Source organism: Sebastes fasciatus, chromosome 5, assembly GCF_043250625.1.
Source record: "Sebastes fasciatus isolate fSebFas1 chromosome 5, fSebFas1.pri, whole genome shotgun sequence".
NCBI classification, from domain to species: domain Eukaryota; kingdom Metazoa; phylum Chordata; class Actinopteri; order Perciformes; family Sebastidae; genus Sebastes; species Sebastes fasciatus.
The window spans coordinates 4,158,588-4,180,433 of record NC_133799.1 but is presented as its reverse complement, the minus strand read 5'-3'; the positions used below and the strand labels follow the sequence as shown (position 1 = coordinate 4,180,433).

At 40.0% G+C, this 21,846-nt stretch overlaps 1 protein-coding gene across 4 annotated transcripts in view; it reads right to left on the bottom strand.

Moving 5' to 3' along the window:
* Positions 1-21,846, bottom strand: part of camsap2a (calmodulin regulated spectrin-associated protein family, member 2a) — a 59,995-nt gene that overhangs the window by 10,342 nt on the left and 27,807 nt on the right. For 2 of the 4 annotated variants that reach the window (XM_074634582.1, XM_074634583.1), the window contains exons 4-11: positions 20,576-20,659; positions 13,602-13,634; positions 11,338-11,479; positions 10,103-10,242; positions 846-948; positions 617-713; positions 344-375; positions 149-218 (exon numbers count right to left, since the gene is read on the bottom strand). In XM_074634582.1, the coding sequence (XP_074490683.1) occupies positions 149-218; positions 344-375; positions 617-713; positions 846-948; positions 10,103-10,242; positions 11,338-11,479; positions 13,602-13,634; positions 20,576-20,659 (701 nt within the window). The remainder of the gene's footprint in view (positions 1-148; positions 219-343; positions 376-616; positions 714-845; positions 949-10,102; positions 10,243-11,337; positions 11,480-13,601; positions 13,635-20,575; positions 20,660-21,846) is intronic. The other 2 variants (XM_074634584.1, XM_074634586.1) reach the window with 1 other exon arrangement.

Below are 21,846 nucleotides of genomic sequence, written 5' to 3'. Positions count from 1 at the left end.
TTTTGTATTTCTAAATTCTATTTGAGGAAAGAGTCTGGTTTGGCAACATCACAATATGCTTTTCTTAATCCCCATGGGATAATTAAATCTCATGAGGATTGGATATTTGAAATGAGCAGCACATAAACAGGACGGTAATATTACTAACCTTTTTTCTTTGGGCCAGGTGCCGAGGTTGCCGTCGACAAAGGACATCGAGGCTGACCTCTTGATCTCTCCTGGATGACACGAGTAAGCAAAGTAAGAATCAAAACAGAAGTTGTTGTAACTATAAGTAATCATATTTTGATATTCATACCTATTCATACAACTGAAAAAGAGGAAATAAATAAATAAAAATCACCTGAGTTTCGAGGCTGGGGTCGAAGGGGTAAACTAGAGAGTGAGACAGAGAAAATGACAGATGATGTTAGACATTATATATTTTCACTGTCCTTTTTAGTTTGAATTTGTCCAGATAAGGATGTTGCTCTACAAGCTGATCTTATTTGGCTTAATCATATTCACACCTGCCAGCTGCCCATTAACTGCCGTAAACTACTCGCCAACAAGCAGCATCACATGAAATTTACGTTACAGAGTTTCACATTGAATACCATCATTTGGACCAGCATACCTCGGTCTTTCAGGACTTGGGGGTCTTTCCATGAAGCTCCTCTTGGTTACCTTGGAGATGGGGATGGCTGAAATATTCTTCAACAAGGATGAGGGCTCTGAGGCGACACAACAGGGTCAACTGATCAAACTGTGGCTTCACAATGTATAGCAAAGTAATACTTTTATTTTTTACCTCCCCCTAATTACCCTGCTTTACCTCTACGTTTACCATTACTTCTAACACTTACCACTACTTCCTACTTCTTCCTCCAGCAGTCTTGGTTTCACAAAAGACGGCTTGACCACCTCGAACCACCCGAACAGTTCTGCCATGAACACCAGGTAGTTATTCTGGGAAGATATTAAAACATTAAAATCATGAGGTAACATTTAATCACTCAACACAATGTCTGTTACACTGAACAAATTTCTGTGTGTGTCCTGTTGCCATACTATCCACATTATACCAATTACACCAAACCACCACCAAAACCAACTGCATTGTACCTCTTTCTCCAGCAGGTGTCTCTGTTAACCCGTACAGAGAACCTGAGTCGATGATTACGTATTACTCGCATCTTCCAGTCTGCATATAAATAATTCACCAATCTTGCTCCATTTCACAGAGTATCCTCTTAAGGGAAGGATGCTTCATAGTTCAACCTACACGAGGGATCTATATTTAATCATCCTTTTCAGCAAAGCATTTTCCAGAAATCTGTGAAATTTCAGTAAAATAAAGAAATGCCTTTTCCTGACTTATTAAGAGTCAGACTTTTCACACTGTAAGAGTTTATGTTAGCTAATAGTAACCAACATCATGGCTTTTCCCATGCTCGATAACCTTATCTTAACGTCAACAGTACCTGTGCTAGTGGAGAGGAGTGATTAAAGCATTAACCTAATTTGTAAAAAAGAGGTCAGCTTTTTTTTTTCTGTTCTCAGTCACCAGTGTGCGATCCACCAGCGTGTGATCCACAAGCCAACCTGAACTGGATCGGGTAAGAAATGTTGGAGGGATCTTTGCCCTCTGCTGTGTCTGGCTGTGTCCATGTCTGAATCAGGTCAACATACAGTGGGAGGTCAAACTGCTTGAGGACACTGCACTGCAAAAATATCCATCTTACAAAGTCGTTTACCTCAGTATACTACTTTCCCAAACCCACTGTCTTTTTTTCTCCTTAGGAAATATGTGCACTGTAAAAGACCATTACACTACAGCTCCACTGTACAACAGAGGTCAAATATGTAGCCTTCAACAGACATTACTAAAAAAAAAACACTTGGTTCAACCAGATTTTTTTGTTGGTCTCATTGTCAACACCGTAGAAAAATCCATTCAGTCTCGTATTCAGTCAAAACACTCAAGATTTGTGCCATCATGAGTGAAACAAAGCAAAAACAAGTCAAATTCCTCAAATCAAAAACAAGTCATTTTGCATTGAAAACTGAGTCCAGCTCTGGCAGATTTTTTTTTCCATTTACACATCTTTCAAGAATCAATATTTAATAAATTATCGTGCCAAACTTGGGCGTCTTTTTGCAGTGAACATGCCGGCACTTACAAATGTGCACACACGATATGCAAAACGAGTGCAGCGAAGCGAGGACGACCTTGAGGAAACACGCCCCCTCCCCTCCCCTCCACTCCCCGCCCTCAGTCCGTGGTCTCCAGACAAAGACAATGCTGCATGGCTCAGCTCTAAAGATACCTGATTTACCTCATCAGCAACATTTCACTCTACCAAGCACACACACATCACACATACACCCCTTACGGCCCCTCAACTGCAGCCCAAAGCCCACCAGGAGAGGCAGAGGCAATTAACACCAGTAGCGGTGCTCTCCCCTGGGTGTTACTGCAGCATTTTAGCAGGGTTTTTTTTAACTCCTTTTTGTTTGATCACATGCTAGAAAGCAGAGCTGGAAATGTGTGAAAAGGTGTGTCGCTATGACAAAAACCGAGGTGTGAGAAGCTGTAGTTAGCAAAGTAATTAAAGTAAAGCAGAAAAATATTGAATTATCATCTTTATGTGCAAACTGAACAGCTGCTTATTTACTACAGCTAGAGTTATCATCAATCAGTCAATAAAAGATTTCCATTTTTCCATCTTTTTCCACCTATGTTTTGAGTTACACGTGCCCTTTTTATAACTCTATTAACTAACTTGTGTTAAATAACTGTTAGGCATAGAATTACTAACAAACAGCTAGTCAAATGCCAAAGTGCAGGTTACCTTTAGTTGTGTTCAGCATGTGAAGCATTCCTCAATGGGGGAAGACGAACAGAAGAAAGAGCAAGAAAGAAAAAAAGGAAGAAATAGAGGAAGAAGCAGATCTATCGTCCTCCCTGCTGAGACTGGTGGCAAAAGCCCAACCTGACTTCCCATCTGCCCGTCTGACTACTACTGACACACCAGGTGTGAGTGTTATTGCTTAGTACCACCAGTCAGCACTCACACACACACAACCAACCACCACTACGCCTATCTCCCCGTTGACTGGCATCGCTACCTCTGCCAAGTCTGCAAGTGTTGCCAAATCTATCTTGTTTGGAGATTTGAATGTCAGAGTGTGTCGCCCTCAGGATGAAAACAGAACCTGATTGGTGATTACGAGAAGAGAGGTCGGGGTGGAGGGAGCTAATCCAGTGTACAGGGATGGGCACAGCCTGCATGTACTATACACATGCACACATAAACGGTGTAACATTTAAACGCACTGCCAATGCATAGGGGGTTTGCATGCATACAAAATGCACATAAACAGACTACAAATGATCCAACTCAGCAAGACACCAAGCTTAGACAGTGTTCAGGGGGCATTAATGTCATCAACCATTAGGCCAGAGGGTTGATTAAAGGATCTAGGTCCTGCAGCCAGACAGAGAGACTCAATTTGGAAAAACCCACTCGCTTGATTTACCGCCAACTTTATCAGCCTGCCCTCGGTCGCCCGCAGAAAAAACCTTTCTAAAAGAAGAAAAACAATCTACAGGAGAATTAACTTCCATGCCATGTCAGAACACAAGATCAATAAGAAGGTGTTTCTTTGGAGTCAATCACATAATAGATAGTAACTTTATTGATCCCGAAGGAAATTCTCCATGGGCTAAAGAACTTCATGCTATTTTTGAGGAAGCTGAAACCAAAATATGTGTATAGTAATAATTTATCATGTAGCATTAATGAACACAATTAGAAAAAAGTTACTTGCTAGATTTGAAGAAAAACGGTCGAAAGATATATTGTTAAAACCAAAATTACGAACATATACTCAAATCAAGCACAGTTAGTATTATTTTAGTTTTATTATTATTTATTTATTTTATTTATGCATGACAATATAATAATAAAATAAAAAATAAAAGAGGGAGGATATTACGACACTGGACTCAACAATCATCACTTGAATGTCACACGATCCTTGCACGCTTTATCTGCTGGTAATCTACGAACTGAGGCTCATCCCAGTGCAACACTCACTACAAATCACTCTGATGATTCATAGATACTGTTTTATGTTGCATTTGAGTCATTAGATGACAGAGAATCCACCTTACAGTGGAACATATAAGGTGTTCTTCATTGCTGTAGATGATCCACAACCGTAAAGCGGCGTTGGAGAGGCAGCTTATGAATTACACTAAGTGTGTTAATTGCCTTCCTCAGGGCAAACCTCAGCACGTCTGCTGCTACAAACCTCCTGGTAAAGAAGAAGAAGCAAACGCTGGCAAAATCCCAAAGCTGGTGAATTTCATTTTTCCTTCTTGGATCCACAGATGGTAATTTAGATGGGCTGCGAATTAATTAAATGAAGAGCCAGTAAATGGGAGTGGGTTGGCGTGATTTACTAACCTAGTGTCCATTAGGAAAGAGTAGCCCTGAGTATTGTGTGCATCTATGGCTTTGGGGGGGTTGGGTGCTGAAGGCTGGTCTATTGTGTCTTTATAGAGATATATTGAATACATGTGGACTGATCCCGTTTTCACCAAACATACACAATGTTGTGTTTTATATAGACTTTCATCCCGAGTGTTGTGGTACCTCGAGAGGAAAGGTAACAGACCCTTAAACGCACGTGGAATCTGACACGGAGATGCCACACAGACTGGTGTGTGTATATGTGTGAAGACACTCTCACGCCGTCGTCAAATGTTCAGGCTGTGAGACTTCACGCTCAATAACTAATTTCTGCACATATCTGATTCCTCTGGATGACTGATGATATCTATTAAAGTGTCTAACCCACACCAGCTACGGTCTAGCCCTCATGTCTGTCTTCTTTCTATTACTGTGTCTTGATGTCCACCATGTTAATGCTGCTCAGCCAAGCAGTCAAATGTATAAATGTGCGTTATCAGTAGGTATAAGCCTCATAGATATGGGTCAGAATGGCCCTGCTACACCCAATATTAGGTTCTAACACACATTCAAATGGTTGATCACCAAAAGAAGGTAAAAAAAGAAGACGTCAGTGACAGGAGCAGAAGTGGAAGTCAGGCGCTGTAGTATAGACAGCGTTAAACTCCATATGGGGTGGAGGTCGGGGGCGATGAATGGGACACAGTTTTAATACGTGTTAGAATGGGTTTTGCTTTAATTTTACAACGTAGTAGGCCCCTACTGACCCACATCTATGGTGCTTATAGCAACTGATGACGCACATTTAATGGCCTGATAACAGTAAAAGCGGGTGAATCTATGACCTCATTTAGATTTACTTGTGTTTAACTTGGCATTTAACAGCTTATGTATTAGCACTAGAGACGAAACAATCAGTCTATTTGTCGATTAGTTGATTACAAAAAAATAATTGGCAGCTATTTTAATAATCAATCGATCATTTCAGTTATTTTTCAAAGAAAAACGGCAAACATTCCCTTGTTCCTGTTTCTCAAATGTGAGGATCTGTTGCTTTTCCTTGTTATGATAATCTGAATATATTTGTTTTTAGACTGTTTTGACACATTGACACACTGTTGACACATTTGAATGTGTCATCGTAGGCTCTAGAACTTGTAGGCATTAAAAAAGACAATAAATTAAAGAGGAGCAATTATGTTTTTGTGCTTTTCCCCTTTCCTTTAGTGTGTTATATAATTTTTTGTGCATGTAAAGGGTCCGCAGTTACAAGTCACAAAGCCCAAAGTCCAGAAACACTGCTCTTGAACTGCCTGAAAGACCTGCCTTTTCTTCTGTAACATGATGATGTCACCAAGTAACACATATTCATAACACCTGCTAGTGGCTAGTTTGGCACGCCCTCAAACAAAGCCACATTAAAGCATGTATACCCAAAATACAAGTATGCGTACCTGAAAATAAGCAAAATACACATCCTCGTCTCTCCTAAAAGATGCTTCTGTCCCTCTTTCTCTCTCATCCCCCCCTCCCCTCAGTCTCCTCTCTCACCGTTTCAAACTGGTGTGTTATCGCTCCTCCTCGTCTCTCCTCTTCTGTTTCCATTTCCTTCCACATCAACACCTCTCTCACTTCCCCTCCCCGCTAAATGTCTCGGCTCAGTCTCTATAATAAGGTCTCCATTAGTATGATGGGCCACGATGTACAGCTACTGAGGGTGTGACGGCCTGGAAACTGGGTCAAGGTTACTGAATCTAACTGGTTCTGTATGCAGTTCTGGCTGCTCTCAGGCAATAGCTCTGCCCTGCTGGGATGTTTTTATACCCCTCATGAAATCAGTGTCAGCAAAATACTGCTACTGGTTAACACGAATCAATTAGTTTTTTTTTTTTGATGCTGTGTGTTTAAGTCGATGCGTTTGAGCAGCTTGGAGTGCAGCCATGCTACTGTTTCCACCTCACCAGTGCTCTATCCCTGATTTATAATATTTCATATATATTTTTATAATGCACTCCAGGTGTGTTTCATAACAGAATTAAGTGAAATTATTCTACTTTTTTTTACCTTCAGGTGCAATAACAGAAAACAATGCCATTTATATATTACAATTTTATTTCCATTACTATTACAAAAGTCTTTTATCAGTGTCGAGAAAGTCCATGTAAGCAATTCAACTCAGGTGCCTGATATATTTAATCTAGGGCTGAAACTACTGATTATTTTCATTGTCGATTAATCTGTTGATTATTTTTTCGGTTAATCGATTAGTTGTTTGGTCTATAAAATGTCCGAAAATTGTGAAAACTGACAACCAGTGTTTCTCAAAGCCCAAGATGACGTCCTCAAAAGTCTTTGTTTTGTCCACAACTCAAAGATATTCAGTTTACTGTCATAGCGGAGTAAAGAAACCAGGAAATATTCACATTTAAGAAGCTGGAATCAGAGAATTTAGACTTTTTTCCCCTTAAAAACTCAAACCGATTAATCAATTATCAATATAGTGGCGATTAATGTAATAGTTGACAACTCGTTGCAGTTCTAATTTAATTCATTGTGTGTAAAATGTTCTCAACAGCAGGATGGAAACATAGCTATAACGGCACTGTGAAGAGCATGTTTCTGAGCTTAATGAGGCTTGAGAGCTGATGTTTAGTCAGTTTAGACTACCGATGTTTGTCCCTTCACTGACCTGCATGTGTTCAGTCTGTGCTGCTGAGAACAACAGCTCTCCGCCAGAGGACGTGAGAATGTGAGGCACAGTCAAAGTCATCCAGACACATTTTACTGCTTATGCAGCGGCTCTCACTGAGATGGACGCATCAGGGAAAAACACAAACACAGCGTGGATGGAAAGTTACACCAAACCACCAGACAAATTGTGTCTTTTGTGTGGCTGAGTAGTGAGAGTTGCTGTTTTGGGGCGTTGTGGGACATGTGGCTGTTTGATGAAAAGGTTTTCTGATGACAAAAATACATTTAAGAACACAACTAGAATTATATTTTTAGAGCCAACACAAACCTTTTACGTAAATATAATATTAGTCATGTACGCCCACACAATGCAGAAACGTAGCATGTGTTTCTCTCGTTTCCCATAAATCCTACAGCGCTGGTTTTGAGTAAGAAAAAGGACTAGAATAAGAGTTGTTAACAACCAATAGTGGCCCTGACCAAGTAAAACAACATGAAGCTCAAACTACATTAAAGAGCAGAACTAGAAAAAAAGCATTATTAGGTATTACTTGTTCCTGTTTTGAGCTGGACAGTAATCCTGCATTTTGTCATCTCTGCCTGTTATATTGAAAACAGAAAAGCTTTTACCTTTGGGTATTTTTACCAGACTTTTGGTTGATCTCAGGTGACCTATATAAGTTTTTTTTTTATTGTAGAAGAAAGAAAAGTAGGGCAGAATACAGCTGCCCAAGCTGTTTCTATGACAGGCGCACTCATCACGTTTATTATTTATTAAGGGAGGAGGAAAAAATCGGCATAGTATCACGACATTTTGCGTTGCAATATTGTATCGATACACAGACGTCAAGTATCGATCTTTTATTATAAAAACTATTGAACTCTTAACAATCTGATGACCAGACGATGGGTCAGGCCACTATTCTGTCTTTCAGAGGTTATAGCGGACTCCGTCTTAAAGCTAGAGTAAACATACTGGTATCATGTGAAACTAGAAAACCTAAAGAATCAATTGGTACCAACCATGTTATCATGTCATGTTAGCTTGTTGGGAGGAATGCTAAATAACACCCCAAATATACACTTAATGTTGGCGAGGAAAAACTGGTATGGCCATTTTCAAAGAGGTCCCTTGACCTCTGACCTCAAGATATGTGAATGAAAACTCTGAGATGAACGGAGTGAAAACTGTATCTTTGTCATATGTTGAAAAACGGCATCATTTGCAGTTGAAAAATGGTAATAAATCGCAAAATATCTCATCGCAATATTCAGCATATCAAATGTTTAAAATCGCAATAAGATCTTATTGTGACTTAAGTATCGTGATAATATCGTATCGTGGGGCCTCTGGTGATTCCCACCTCTGTCATTTATATACCAAGTAATTACAATCAATAATCTCACAATAGCAGATGACACTTGTATTAGAAGAGAGGTGTCAGAGTGAACAGAGGACTGGAGGATGTATCAAATGAGCTGTGAGTAAGAGAGAGACAGAGAGAGAGAGAGAGAGAGAGAGCGCGAGAGAGAGAGAGAGAGAGAGAGAGAGAGAGAGAGAAAGAGACATTGACTGATTAAGAAAGGCCAGAAAACAGAGAGAGAAATTATGACAGGAGGCAATTAGGAAAATCACAGAAAGTCTGAATGAAACACAAGGAACAAAAAGAAAATGAAGGAAAGACAGGGCAAGAATGTTTAGAGAGGGAAATTAGGTAAGAAAGAAAAAGGAAAGGAAATTCAATAATAAAGAAAGACAAGGAGAGAGTATGTGAGGAAAGAATGAAAAGAACACATGCAGACGAATGCAGCACTCCTTTACCGCTTGTGGCTGGTAAAGACAGAGAGTTTGGATTGAATGGTTTTTCCACAGCATGACTCACCACAGAGCCGCTCATTTCTCCTGTTTCATTTCGCCTCTCTCACTGGATACTGCAGCATACGCTTTTCTAATCAGTTTTGTCAAAGAACTCATGAATGAAATACGGGATTTGTATCCGTTTATGAAAACCATCATTAACTTAAGTGTAACTCGATACTTTCATTTGTCTGTAAATCTGTAAATGTGCCAACTAAGACCAGACATTAAGTTTTGTTTTCTAACTTAAAAGAACCGCCACTTGCTTGAATTTTATGTTAACAGACATTTCATAAGACTTTTTTCAGATGGTGGTTTTTCTACTAACTTCAATTGGCATTTCTTCTTCCTGCTGGCACGCACATTTGGCATGTTTTAAAAGCTCAGTTTCAACAAGTCGGTAGTTGAGCAGTTTAAATCCTGGCAGATATTTCTCCGAGACTGTAACGGCGATTACACACTAACTGTAAAAGCAATTTCAGAGTGGAGAGTTGGTTTGCAGAGAGAAGCTTTTGGATGCCAATCGAACAGGATCGGTATCAAAATACAAGCAGCGATGACATGTAGCATATATTTTACTAGAAAGAACTGAACGTCTTTGTCCTCAACCAAAGAGCTTCTTAGTCGACTAACACTCATACGATTTTGTTCCATGTTTCTCCACAAAGAATCACACAAAAGCACCACTTTAAATCTTGTGTTTTCAAAAGATGTGCTCATAAGTTTCTTGAAAATAAGTCATTCAGCATGACAAAAGCATAAAAAATGACTAATCAACTGAAGAAATCTTAGGCGACTAAGACCAAAACGACCGATTAGTTGACTAATCGACAAAGAGGGAGCCCTAAAAATGCTCATTAAGCTCAATTTAAAAGACCAATTTCTAAAAAACAACTAGCCAAGTAAATTTCTGTTCATTTTTGAAAAACAAAATAACTGTTACTCGCTAAATAACTCCAGCTTGTACAAGTCTTATCATTTTGTTAGTCAAAGGCTTACAGTAACTTACTGACAAAACTGAGCAAGCCCAAAGCAATCTCTCGTTTTAGAAATAAAACCTTGGCGTTGGATGCCGCCAGGTTTTGAGCCGTACCTTGACGGTGGAGGAGGCGTAGAGCATGTCCTCCAGGCTGAAGTGGCAGCAGTTGTTCAGGTTGTCTTTGCAGAAGTCCTGTATGAGCTGCAGGTTGTATAGCCGGTCAGCCAGCGTCATGTTCTCCTTCAGACAGACATCTGGGAGGGCAGAGGGAGCCATCAGCTGTCAGTGTGACGTCAGTATGAATTTGATGATTAAAGGGGTTATAGCACACGCACCGCGGCGGTTTTCAGTGGACTGATGGTTATGTTTAAGATCAGAGATGCAGTGTGTTAAGTACAATGTTGAGAATCTTTTAGTAAGGAACTGCTGAGGTGTTGAAGCCCAATGACCAATCATGAGCATGTCATCAATCTGTGGGCGGAGCTGTGTGGAGTAAACAGTGTTGAGTGATATATCTTTTGTCCCAGTTCAATTGAATGCCTGTGTGTGTGGATATGTATTGTGTGTTTGTTGGGCTTCATTAGCAAAGTGATGTGATTATGTTGCATCTTTTGTTTGTGACTGATCTTTGACCTATTGAATTAACCATTCAGGGGCAGGGGACTGAATTACACAAATCTTTCCCCAAACACTTGCCCCACTTTTTTTCTTTCTTGTAAATGTCTTTTTATTGATTGTCAATAATGAATAAAACAGTAGCTGTATAGGGAAAGGATGGTCACAACACATTCATCTGCTCACACAAAAAAACAAACACTAAATTATGGATATATACAATTAAAATTATAAACAGCAATACAGAGAAAATATCTACAATACACCTTAATAGTAACAGATAAAGTAAGTCGAGAAAAAAAGGAAACTGAAAATGAATAATTAGGATAGGAAAAGTACGCATTGGCTTTTGAAAATAAAATCAAAAAATCTTTTTTGATTTTGTTTTCCACGCTGAAGATTTCTGAGGAATAAAAACAATGTATACACTGCGCTCAGAGCTCAGTTATTTGCTTTTTTAGTTAAAAAAAAGGAGCTTTTTTTAGCATGTACAATGAAATGTGCTCTGAAAACAGATGTTTACCATTTTGGTTTCGATGGTCAGAAACAGTTTAAGGGCCAGAAACACTTTTTAAAAGTTGGAAACATTCAGCTTTTTTATTTGTTTTGGTCAACAGAGCTCTGAAACTCTTGCTGATAAATTATACCTTGTTTTACGTTGCGGGATGTCGTGTCCCAAGCCAACACACATAACTCTTACTTCAGCCTACACTAACTAACTGTGAGCTCCTTACCGTCTAGTGACAGCAGCTGAGGGCAGTAGAAGTGCAGCAGAGCACCCAGGGCCGAGCCGTCCGTGCTGTCTTTCAGCAGGTTGTCCACTGGGGGGATCCAGGGGACCAGCTGGGTGGAGGCCTGCTCCTTCCTGTAGCGAGCCTGCATGACATAAAATAAATAACCTATAAACCAAACTGCAATCTGCAACAATAACCTGCCTACATCTACACTACCTATTGGGCCAGATTGTTTCTTTTGTCAATCATTAATTACAGCTGCAAAATCTGTCATATATAATAGTGCAACCATCATAACAGCTGTATCTTTACTGTCTCTTTAAAGCAGCAACAAACACTTTAGAACACATTCATTAGATTTACTCATGTACGAAGGTAATTGAATGGTTACAGTGAGTGTAGTAAAATGATGAGAGGAAACACTCCAAACCCACTGTGGGAAATATGAGTTCTGCACAAACACAACTGACGCGACTCACTGATTATTTTTTGAGATGTTATCTTTGTTAGTCCTAATGGTATAATAACATCTCATTATTATCTAAAGTACATGCAGGGCTCAAAAATAAGGCTTTCCCGCTCGTCAGAGGCAAGTAAAATGCCACACCGGGCTAGTAAATCTGTTTGTTTTTCCGGAGCTGATGATGGAAGTAGCTAAGGAGTGAGTGAGCCTTGAGAGATGAATGTGCGCAGTAGCGATTTCAAATCCAACTTACATACTGATTTATAAACAGCACTCTAAATGAAAAAATGTGCCAGTGTTTTTGTGTGTGCAGGGTCTACAGCGAGAGCTGGCACAGAGACTCTGAAACAATGTCATGCCAAATACTCCCAGATATCCATCTCTGAAATGAAATTCCCACAAAATTAATATATTTTTTGGACTAATCCCTTGGGACTTCTTCAGTGATTCCTCTGAGAAGGATATTTCATATTAGCAAATACAAGGAAGTATGTTAAAGAATCTGAGTTCAAATACACATCTTCTTAATGTCTGTATATTTTGGATTACTTACACTTAACTGCAGTTAAAGGGTAACTTTGGTATTTTTCAAGCTGGTCCTTATTTTCCCATGTTTTTGTGTCTAACTGACTAATGAGGACAATTTCTGAAATGGGTCCAGTATTGAGGGAGAGTGCTGTAGACGGCTGCTGCTCACAGGCTGTAATATGGTGCTACTGGGGTGAGCTGGTACCGTCATTTATGTCCACTAAAAGTGCTTGTTTTTGCCGTGACAGGCTCTTATTGTTATTATAAGCATTTGACATCATAGAGAGAATCTGGCTCAAGGAGAAGTCTCGTTCTGAAATCTGGCGAGGTGACGTTTTGCCCAGAAGACAACAGTGGAATAGAGAATTACACTCTTGGTGGAAACGCAAGTGCCAGCCAGGCAGAGTTTGTTGTGTTGGAGTACAGAAAGCGTCGCTTAGTGTTATCTAAAAGATTTGAAATGTCACGGCTGAATATTTAGATGATTTAGACAATGTGGATGAGGTCTTTGAATTTGAGATTTTAAATGTCATGGCTGAATATTTAGATGACTTAAACAATGTGGATGAGGTCTTTGAATTCGATGGCCGCCAGTATTTATTCGATATACAGACAGATTTCACAACAAGACTTCTTGAGCGGGACTTGGACACAATAACAAACGGATCGGATCAAGCGAAAGGTAAAGAAAACATTTTAATTCTCTGTAGCGTCCTTTCCATAATGTTGTCAGACACTTATAATGACAAACTGAGCCTGTCAGTGGCAAAAAAAGGGCCCTTTTAGTGAACGTAATGTTACATTGACCTTGTTTTACAGGTGCCAGTTACATTGTTTTCTCTCAATACTGGACCAATTGCAAAAATTCTTGTCCCATTAGTCACTTTGACACAAAAAAATGGGAAAATAGGGTTGAAATACCAAAGTTACCCTTTAATAGAGACTGTAGAGAACAAAGGAGAACTGATTTATAATGTAATTCACACTCTACTGCTTTCTCTTAATGGCAAATAATAAAGAAAATAATTCGTTTTTTTCTTTTCGTTGTTTGACTGTATAGTAAATCACATGGGTGCAGCACAAGGGAGCACTTGTTAATCAAACAGGGGAAGAGAGTGAAAAGCTGTGTTTATGTAACAGTCAAGACGTCACAGGTTGATGTGCACACATGTGATAAAATGATGGCAATCAAGACAGAGAGAGGCATGAGGGAGCAGAGACGGTCACTATGGAGACATAAACGACAGAGCATAGCAATGATAGGTTGACTTACGGGCACAAGCTTCATGTACCACTTGGTTGGAGACTGCAGCAGCACAGCGACAGAAAAAAAGACAACAACAAAGAAATACCTGTTAGTGAGATTAGTGAGTAATGCGATTAGTAATACAAGGAAAGACATGACAGCAGTGAGATCAAAGGAAGAACACCTGTGTGTTATGGAGAAAAGCAGCCTACACAACACGAATAACCCTGAAATTGTGTTAAGTGTATTGAGGTGTTGAGTGTGTATCTTAGGCTTTTGCTGCTCATACATCTACAGAAAAAGAGCTTAGTTATGGCCAAACCACATAAAGGTTACTTCACAATGTCTCTCACATGAAATGGCACTGCAACTGAATAGTGAACAATAAGAGAAGAAACATTTCAAACCCCATATGAAACAAACGTGTGACAAGAAATTGGATCATTAGACCTGCATGTAATAATTGCACATAACTTTTCATCGCAAAGGCCTAAAAGGAACTGAACACTGGCTCTAGCGGGAGCCTGAAGGTCCCCGTAGTTCTCCGAAACTGCAGTAACGTGAGCCGCAGAGCGCAAAACCGTGGTACCGCCAGCCGCCGTCTGACTTCCGTTGCTCCTAAAGTATTATTGTTATGGTAAGGATGGCCTCTGAGCGAGGCCAACGGTGTTACAACGGTTTTGCACTCGGCGGCTAACGTTACCGCAGTCTTGGAAGCGGGGGGAGTGACTCAGTTGGATGCAATCTAGATGCCGACAAATCCTACACACTGTACCTTTAAGATTGTACTGTCCAAATTTGAATTTGGCCTGGTTAAATCTCTAGGAGTTTGTTAAAGTACAGGGGCCTGGAAATGGCCAAAATCACCATAATATTGCACAGTTAATTTGAAATGGCTGACTTCCTGTTGGGTTTAGGGAATACCTCCAAGAGGCTTATTTGTACACCTGGACATGATAAATATGCCTACCAAATATCATCCATTTACGTGAATTTTAAAGGAGGGGGCTTCGACTTTGAAAATTGTTCGGGGGCGCTATCGAGCCAATTTGCTACAGCTAGCACGAGACCCATATCAGATATCTATTTTCGCCAGACTTTGCCCATCATTGAGATACAATCCCTGATATGTTGAAACATAAATGTGAACTGTTGTAGTTTAAATTGCTGAGATGCATCTTTTTTTTATTAAGGGCCACCTGCATGACACCAACAAAATCAGGAAATGTATCTTTTAGCCACTAAAGAGAAGAGCATCAGCTGAACACCCACAGTAGCTAAAATAATCCCACTGCAAAAATGTAAACTGTCAGCTATCCACTGACAATGTAAACTGACTCCAAAAGAGGAGAGGCTTGCCTCGGTTAATTCCCACACTACCTAGAAGCATCAAAGAACCAAATGTGAGTGCCACTCAAAATGGCTGGCAAGTGCTCAACTTCAAAAGACGAGCCGCGACTCGTGAGAAAATACAGCCGCTTTGTACTGAAACTCCCAAAATGAAAAATAGAGACAGCAAAGGGATGAAAAGATCAGTTGTAGCTTTCTTGGATTTCCCTGATTTGATTAACGTCACAGCTCTCTGAATGGTAATTTTAGTCAACAAGAGAGATCTGATGTCGTCAGAGGAACACACGTGATGTAATCTAATAAACAACATGTTAGTTAATCACTTTTATCTATTTACCAGTGAATGGACTGCCTTTGAAGCTGATACCACGGTGTGAATGTGACTCTCTTGGTGTGTTGCAGGAAAGAAAAATATAGATCTGCTAAAGGTTGGAAACCATCTTAATGTTTCTAATTGCAAAAATGCTTTCCTGTCATGAAATTAAAAAAAGGCATTGACATATAAGCTTATAGTGGACTGCAGAAATGATCCATGATCAAACATACATGCCCTTTGTCCTGTATTGCTCTCTTGAAGTGTATGCGAGCTTCTTTCATTATTATGCCGTGCATTTTAACATATATTTTTGTCGTTTTTTGTCATAATTATATACATTTTCCTTCCCTGTTCATACTGTTCATCGTGTTAAATCTATATTCTATGTCACATGGTGTCTGTAAGTCACTTACAATGTATTAGGTATCTTGTTTTACCTGTTTAAGTCACATTACTTTAATATACTATTTATAGTACATATACTAATGGATATTAATACAGGATTAATATTTAAACTAGAAACAGGATTAGTCAAACAAACAGATTTATGATAACAGCTCAACAGATACTTATAAAAAATGATGATTTTCTATTTGTATTTTTATTCCAATCCTACTTTTTTTTTTGCTTAGGAAAGATCTTTCAGCATATTTATTCATTATTCATTATCCAGTGAGAGTAACAATGAGTGAGCTGGAGGTAAGTTTGGGGTGGTTCTGTTGACGCAAATGGCTACTAATGCCCACAAATGGCCTATTAAGAGGTTTTCAACCTGAACTTTCATTGATGGGGTATTCTGAATACACGACTCGACAACCTTGGTGCCCCAGTTAGTTTGAGAATAAGTCGGAGGAGATGAAGACTGTGCATCTAAAGTGTTGATCTAAGACTGTGGGCTAAGCAGGGTCAAACAGAGTTTAAACTCCGTTATCACCACCAATCAAACCCCTGGGGAGAGGTAAGGACTTCATCCATCATCTCCTTACAGAAGAGCACACACACCCACACATTCATATTATACTCCTGTATACACACATGCAGCGCATCCATCTGCACTTCAATCATCCTGTAACATCTCTTCCCATCAAAGTTCATCCTCTGAAGCCAGACATGTCCGGCTGAGCTCAGCTTTTGCAACTTAAAAGGATTAGTCCTCTCTTCTCTGTCCTGATGTTGCCTCTGCAGTCCCCCACCCATCACACCCCCCTCCTACCCTCCACCCACTCTCACCCCTGGGTACAATACAGTAGGTTAGAATAAAAACACTGTTGCCCCGGTGATCTGTACAGTCTTGTCCTCGGGTACGATGCGTCTCTGAGACAGAGGCTGCCTGCCTGCGTGACTCACACTGCGTAGTCATACTGCAAAGACAGAAAGGGGGGAGGTCTGGGGAGTTGGGGAGTGATGGAGGGATAGAGGGAGGGTAGATGGAGCGTCTAGACATCAGCAAAAAATACAGGAGTGCATTATTTTTTGCATATTCGTGCAGTTTGAGTTACTTTGCTTTCTGTTGTTCTGTCATGCCATGTAAATATGTCGGGTGGTGCACGATTAGGACATGGGTGCTTAGGCTTAGTTTGGTCTGAATGAAAAGGGATTAAAATTAGGGCTGGGCGATATGGCAAAAATCTTCTATTACGATAAAGGTAATTTCATATCTCGATAACGATATGTATCATGATATAGCATGTTTTCTGATACTTCAATAAATAAATAGTCTATATGAAATAACCGCCTTTTGTATACTCCTGTGTGAATTAAATATTTGACAAATGAAAGAAGAGAGTAAGAGAATATTTTCTGAGTGCAAAATTATCACAACAGTTCTAAGTGAAATTATAGAGATATAAATAAATAAATAAATATAGACCCATCTTATATCGCGATAGAAACGATACAGAAAAATGTATGTGAAAGACATTTTTATAGCGTTTTGACGATATATATCATCATGTTGCCCAGCTCTAAATAAAATGAATTCTCAGAAAATACAGCAGCGTATAGTTAGTTTGGCAACGGAAGAAATATATAATTTTGTTCTGATTGCAGAGGCAGAGGAGGGACAGACAGAGCCAGAGAACAATCTGGTGGTTTTATGACCACCCAGTAGAAATTATGCTCATAGTAGCAGTTTTATAACTGATACACATAAAAAAAAAAATACTAGGATGGAGGCGAAATCATTACATTCAAATAGCCAAGAAAGACGCTGACTGTGCCTGCCTTCGTCTGCCTTCGTCTGCCTTCGTCTGCCTTCGTCTGCCAACGCAGCAAGCAGTTGTTATGCAATGTCTCCCGTCTGAGGCAGCAAGACCGTTAAGTTAGACACAAATTAAAGTTCAAAAACTGTCCAGTAAACAAACACGTAGAGTGGTTTTAGAATGGGACTGACACGATTCATTATTACATCAAGTGTTCAGTTGGCTCAAACTTCACAATATGCAATGAACAACACTGTTCTTTCTGATATTAGTACACTTATTTAAACTTTAAACAGACAGAAGCAGAATCTGTTCAGCAGCTGCAGGCAGTCGTACGGACTGATTTGAGAGTACTTTAATTAATCTGAAAGCGTAGAAGTTCATCATCTAAATGACTATGACATCACAGTTCAGACCAGAACAATGTCGCCATAAGCAAGAGAGAGACGATCACGATGAGGACACACACACACACACACACACAACACACAAACACACCAAACTGCGTGAGCCGCCCTGAGGTTAGGGACGATGTCACTGAAGGGCCAACTCAGGCTTGGGGGCCAAACAAATGGATGTGTTAACACTCACATCATGAGCAGGCGTGGCTCCACATGTGAGACACTCAGTCAGTGACAGGGTGACTACGCTGTAAAAAGACTGCTGTAACTTTTGACAGTCAGTTTTGGAAAGCATTTTTCTTTTTCAACAAGCATAACAAATCTAATGATGACATGATTGCTCACTTATTTTTGATGCAACTTCTGTGTGTTCATGTGGGATAGCTGAGACATGCAGTGCTGCGTCTGCATACTGACTGGTCGGATCAGCATCAAACAGAGTGGAGGTCTGCGCAGCCCCAGGACTGGGACGGGAACCACACACACACACACACACACACACACACACACACACACAAACACACTGCAGTGCTCCATTTCAACTCTCTGCAGGCTAAAACACAGGGGACAGGGTTTAAATATTTTCCCTTAGGTAGACTTTCTAACTCTCTAAACATTTCTACAAAGCAGCAGCATCGCACTGATGATGTTGTGTCATAGTGTGTTGCCTGACATAAACGGTAAGAGAGGAAGCTATAGGAAAAGGAGGCATAACCTAGAGGGGCAACGATTAATCAATTAGTTGTCAACTGTTAAAGGGGTGTAGGGGTGAGGAAGGGTTTGAGTAGGAGAAGGTGGAGAGTGGAGGAGTGGAGTAGAGATCAAGGACAGAGCGACATCGAAATGTAGAAAAATAAATGAATAATAGAAGAGAGAGGAGACTCAATCGCTGCTGGTGAACTGAAATGTACGTGTTGAGGGGGTTCATGACTTTCAGGGGGCACTGAACTGAAACTTTGCCAAGAAAAAACAATGCATCATTCAAAAACCACACAAAGGTCACTTTTTCTTTCTGAAAAACTACTGATGGTGCATAATAAATAATATAGAGGTGAGAAGCAGAAGCATGACGGATGAGTGTGACATCACCTTCTCCTCCCTCCTCTCTGATCATCACTCTGCTGTGTCAGGAGGATGGGTAGCGGTTGCCATGCCAACCCTGACTCTCACTGCCAGACCATAACACCAAATGTAGCACTGACACACAGACATGGACCTGACTGTGAAATTTACAAGTGGAGAAAAAAAGCTTTGACGTGGAATTTTGTAAGATTTAAACTCAGTGTGTTATTCAGCGGATCAGTGAAAGATTTGATGTCAAACTACAGAATCCAAACACAGATTCCTCCAGTTACTCAGACACATAACGTGCATGGATAAACACACACACTAGAAATCATTGCTGATACTAGAGTCAGTTATATAACAGATTTGGACTGCGGGCAGGACCCTGAACATGGGTGACCTCGCACTAAAAGGACTGCCGGCCTAATGCGATCAGAGAGCCCTGATCTGCTGGTTGAGGCACAAATGAAGTGCGTGAAGCCTGTACAGTCGTCAGGGTGGATAAACTCGTTATGATGTTGAAGATGCAGCCTGGCATTCTCTCGCTTTCTCATTTAATAAATACAGACTGAGCTTCATCTAAAGCTCAGACATATGCCAGTGAGATTTTCTTCGATGTATAGCTGGGTTTTAAGGGCTTAAGATCCTCTCGAGGAAACGGGTCTCAGATATTAAAGGGATAGTCGGGGTGTTTTGAAGTGGGGTTGTATGAGGTACTTATCCATAGTCAGTGTATTACCTACAGTAGATGGCAGTCAGCATGCCCCCAGTTTGGAGAAGCAGACAGGAGTTACCGCGCAGAAGCAAAGCAATGTACTGCTGTGGATGGGGCCAGCAGCAAAACCTGTTTTAGACACCTAAAAGAAAGGCTCAGCTAAAAACATCAATGTCAGTTTAAGTGCATGCTATATTCAGAATACTTTCACCGCTTTACCTTGCTGTGAGACAGCTATAGAGTCTATGTTTCAACAGGGAACTGAAGCTGTTATCTATGCTCTCGCAAAAGCAACCAATAATTTAATTTTAGCTCGTAGAACATGGGAGTTGCTGGACTACCGCTGCCTCGTTCGGTAAATTTGTTTGTATTATTGTGTTAATTTGGTGAATCCGAACTAACCATAATTACTGTTTTTTTTCAATGGAGTCTGGTGGCTTTGGCGAGAGCGTAGATGGATACAAGGGCTTTAGTTTCCCATCGGAAAGGGCTGTCTCAAGGCAAGGTAAAGCGATGAAATCATTCTAAATATAGCGTACACTTAAACTGATATTGATTTTTTATTTAGGTGGTCCTTTCTTTTATGTGGCTAAAATACGTTTTGCTGCCGGCCCCGTCCACAGCAGTACAATGCTTTGGTTCCAAGCGGTAAATCCTGTCTGCTTCTCCAAGCTGGCGGCGTGCCGACCTTCATCTACTGTAGGTAATAAACTGACTATGGATACGAACCTCATACAACCCTACTTCAAAATACCTGAAATATCCCTTTAAAGTGACACACAGGACTGTCAGTCAAAAGCAGAATGTTGTGGTAAATCCATTAAGTGGCGCCAAGGATTTCACTTAGCTTGTTTGAAGCTGTCCGTCAAACTGGTGACATCTGTATGTTCTTGTGTAGTTAGTGAAGTGTTAAAGCTGGGAGAGGAAGGGAAAGGAAATTAAAAAACACCCACCCGAGGACTTCCAGCAGGCTCGGCGCTCTGCGTCTCCCTCTTCCTCTGCTCCTGAGCCACCACGTCTTTCAGATACTCATTTACCTGAAACACAGAGGACAAACAAGATTAAAATTCCCTGAGCCAGCAGTGATATCAAAACCGCATTGTGACCACGATAATCCTTTATTTCGTTATCATTACGTAAGCATTATGGTTTAAAGATTAAAACGATTTAATTAGAATTAGGACATTACAGTTGCTCTTATATTTAAAGCATAAAGAAATATAAGAAAAATAGAAATAAAAGAGTATGTCAAATGTAAATTATATACATAATGCTACAATATATAACACAATATATGTAGAGATATATAAATAAATCATAAAATAAGAAATGAGAACTATAAGTAAAATGTACAAATACGTGCATCAAACACTTACGATATATAACCACCATGTAAATAACTAAATACAAAATGCTGAGAAGAAGGATACTATATACAGTATAAATGTAGTATTTATGCCAGAGTATTGCACAGTTGAATTACTGCACAAATGATTGTACATTTTAGTTAAATAAGTAAGTACTGTACAGTTTTGTACAATTTTTGTTTATATGGATCCAGTTAAAGCAGGAATCATTTGTTAAGCAGGTGAATTTTGGACATTTTGGGGCACAAAGCGACTCCAACAGAGAGCCATATGTCCGACCAGTAGGACTCCACGTGTGAAGCTCATGGTTGGCAGCAGCCCAGTGTTCCTGCTAGAAGAATGTAAACAGGCTGGGCCCTGTAGCGCTGTATGGAGGAGCTAACGCCATCTGCATGTACAGGAAATGAAGCCAAACACGTAATTCAAAATGTCAAAAAGCTGATTTACACAGCGCATGTTGGGTCAAAGGGTATTAGGCCACAATTCTGATGTGTAATGTAATGTAATTACTGTAGTAATACATCTTATGGGATGTTTTTAAAAGAGACTTTTTTCACACAATATATCTAACTTGGACAAAGCCCAAATATTAAATATTAGTCAAATCAAGTTCACCACATGTTGGTTTGACAGTTAGCTATAAAAATGAAGTAGTTTCATTATTGAGGAAGAACAGCAAGTGTGGCGAGCTAATAAAATACATTTGCAGTGTTTGAATAAGCCGTTTCGTTTCTCAGGCTCAATGAGTTTCCTTCTAAATAGTGCCGTGTCCACTCCACTCAACAAAAAACTATCCAGACAGAGAATGTCTAAGGGGCTAACGTTAACTACACAATACATAAACTAACCGGACCCAA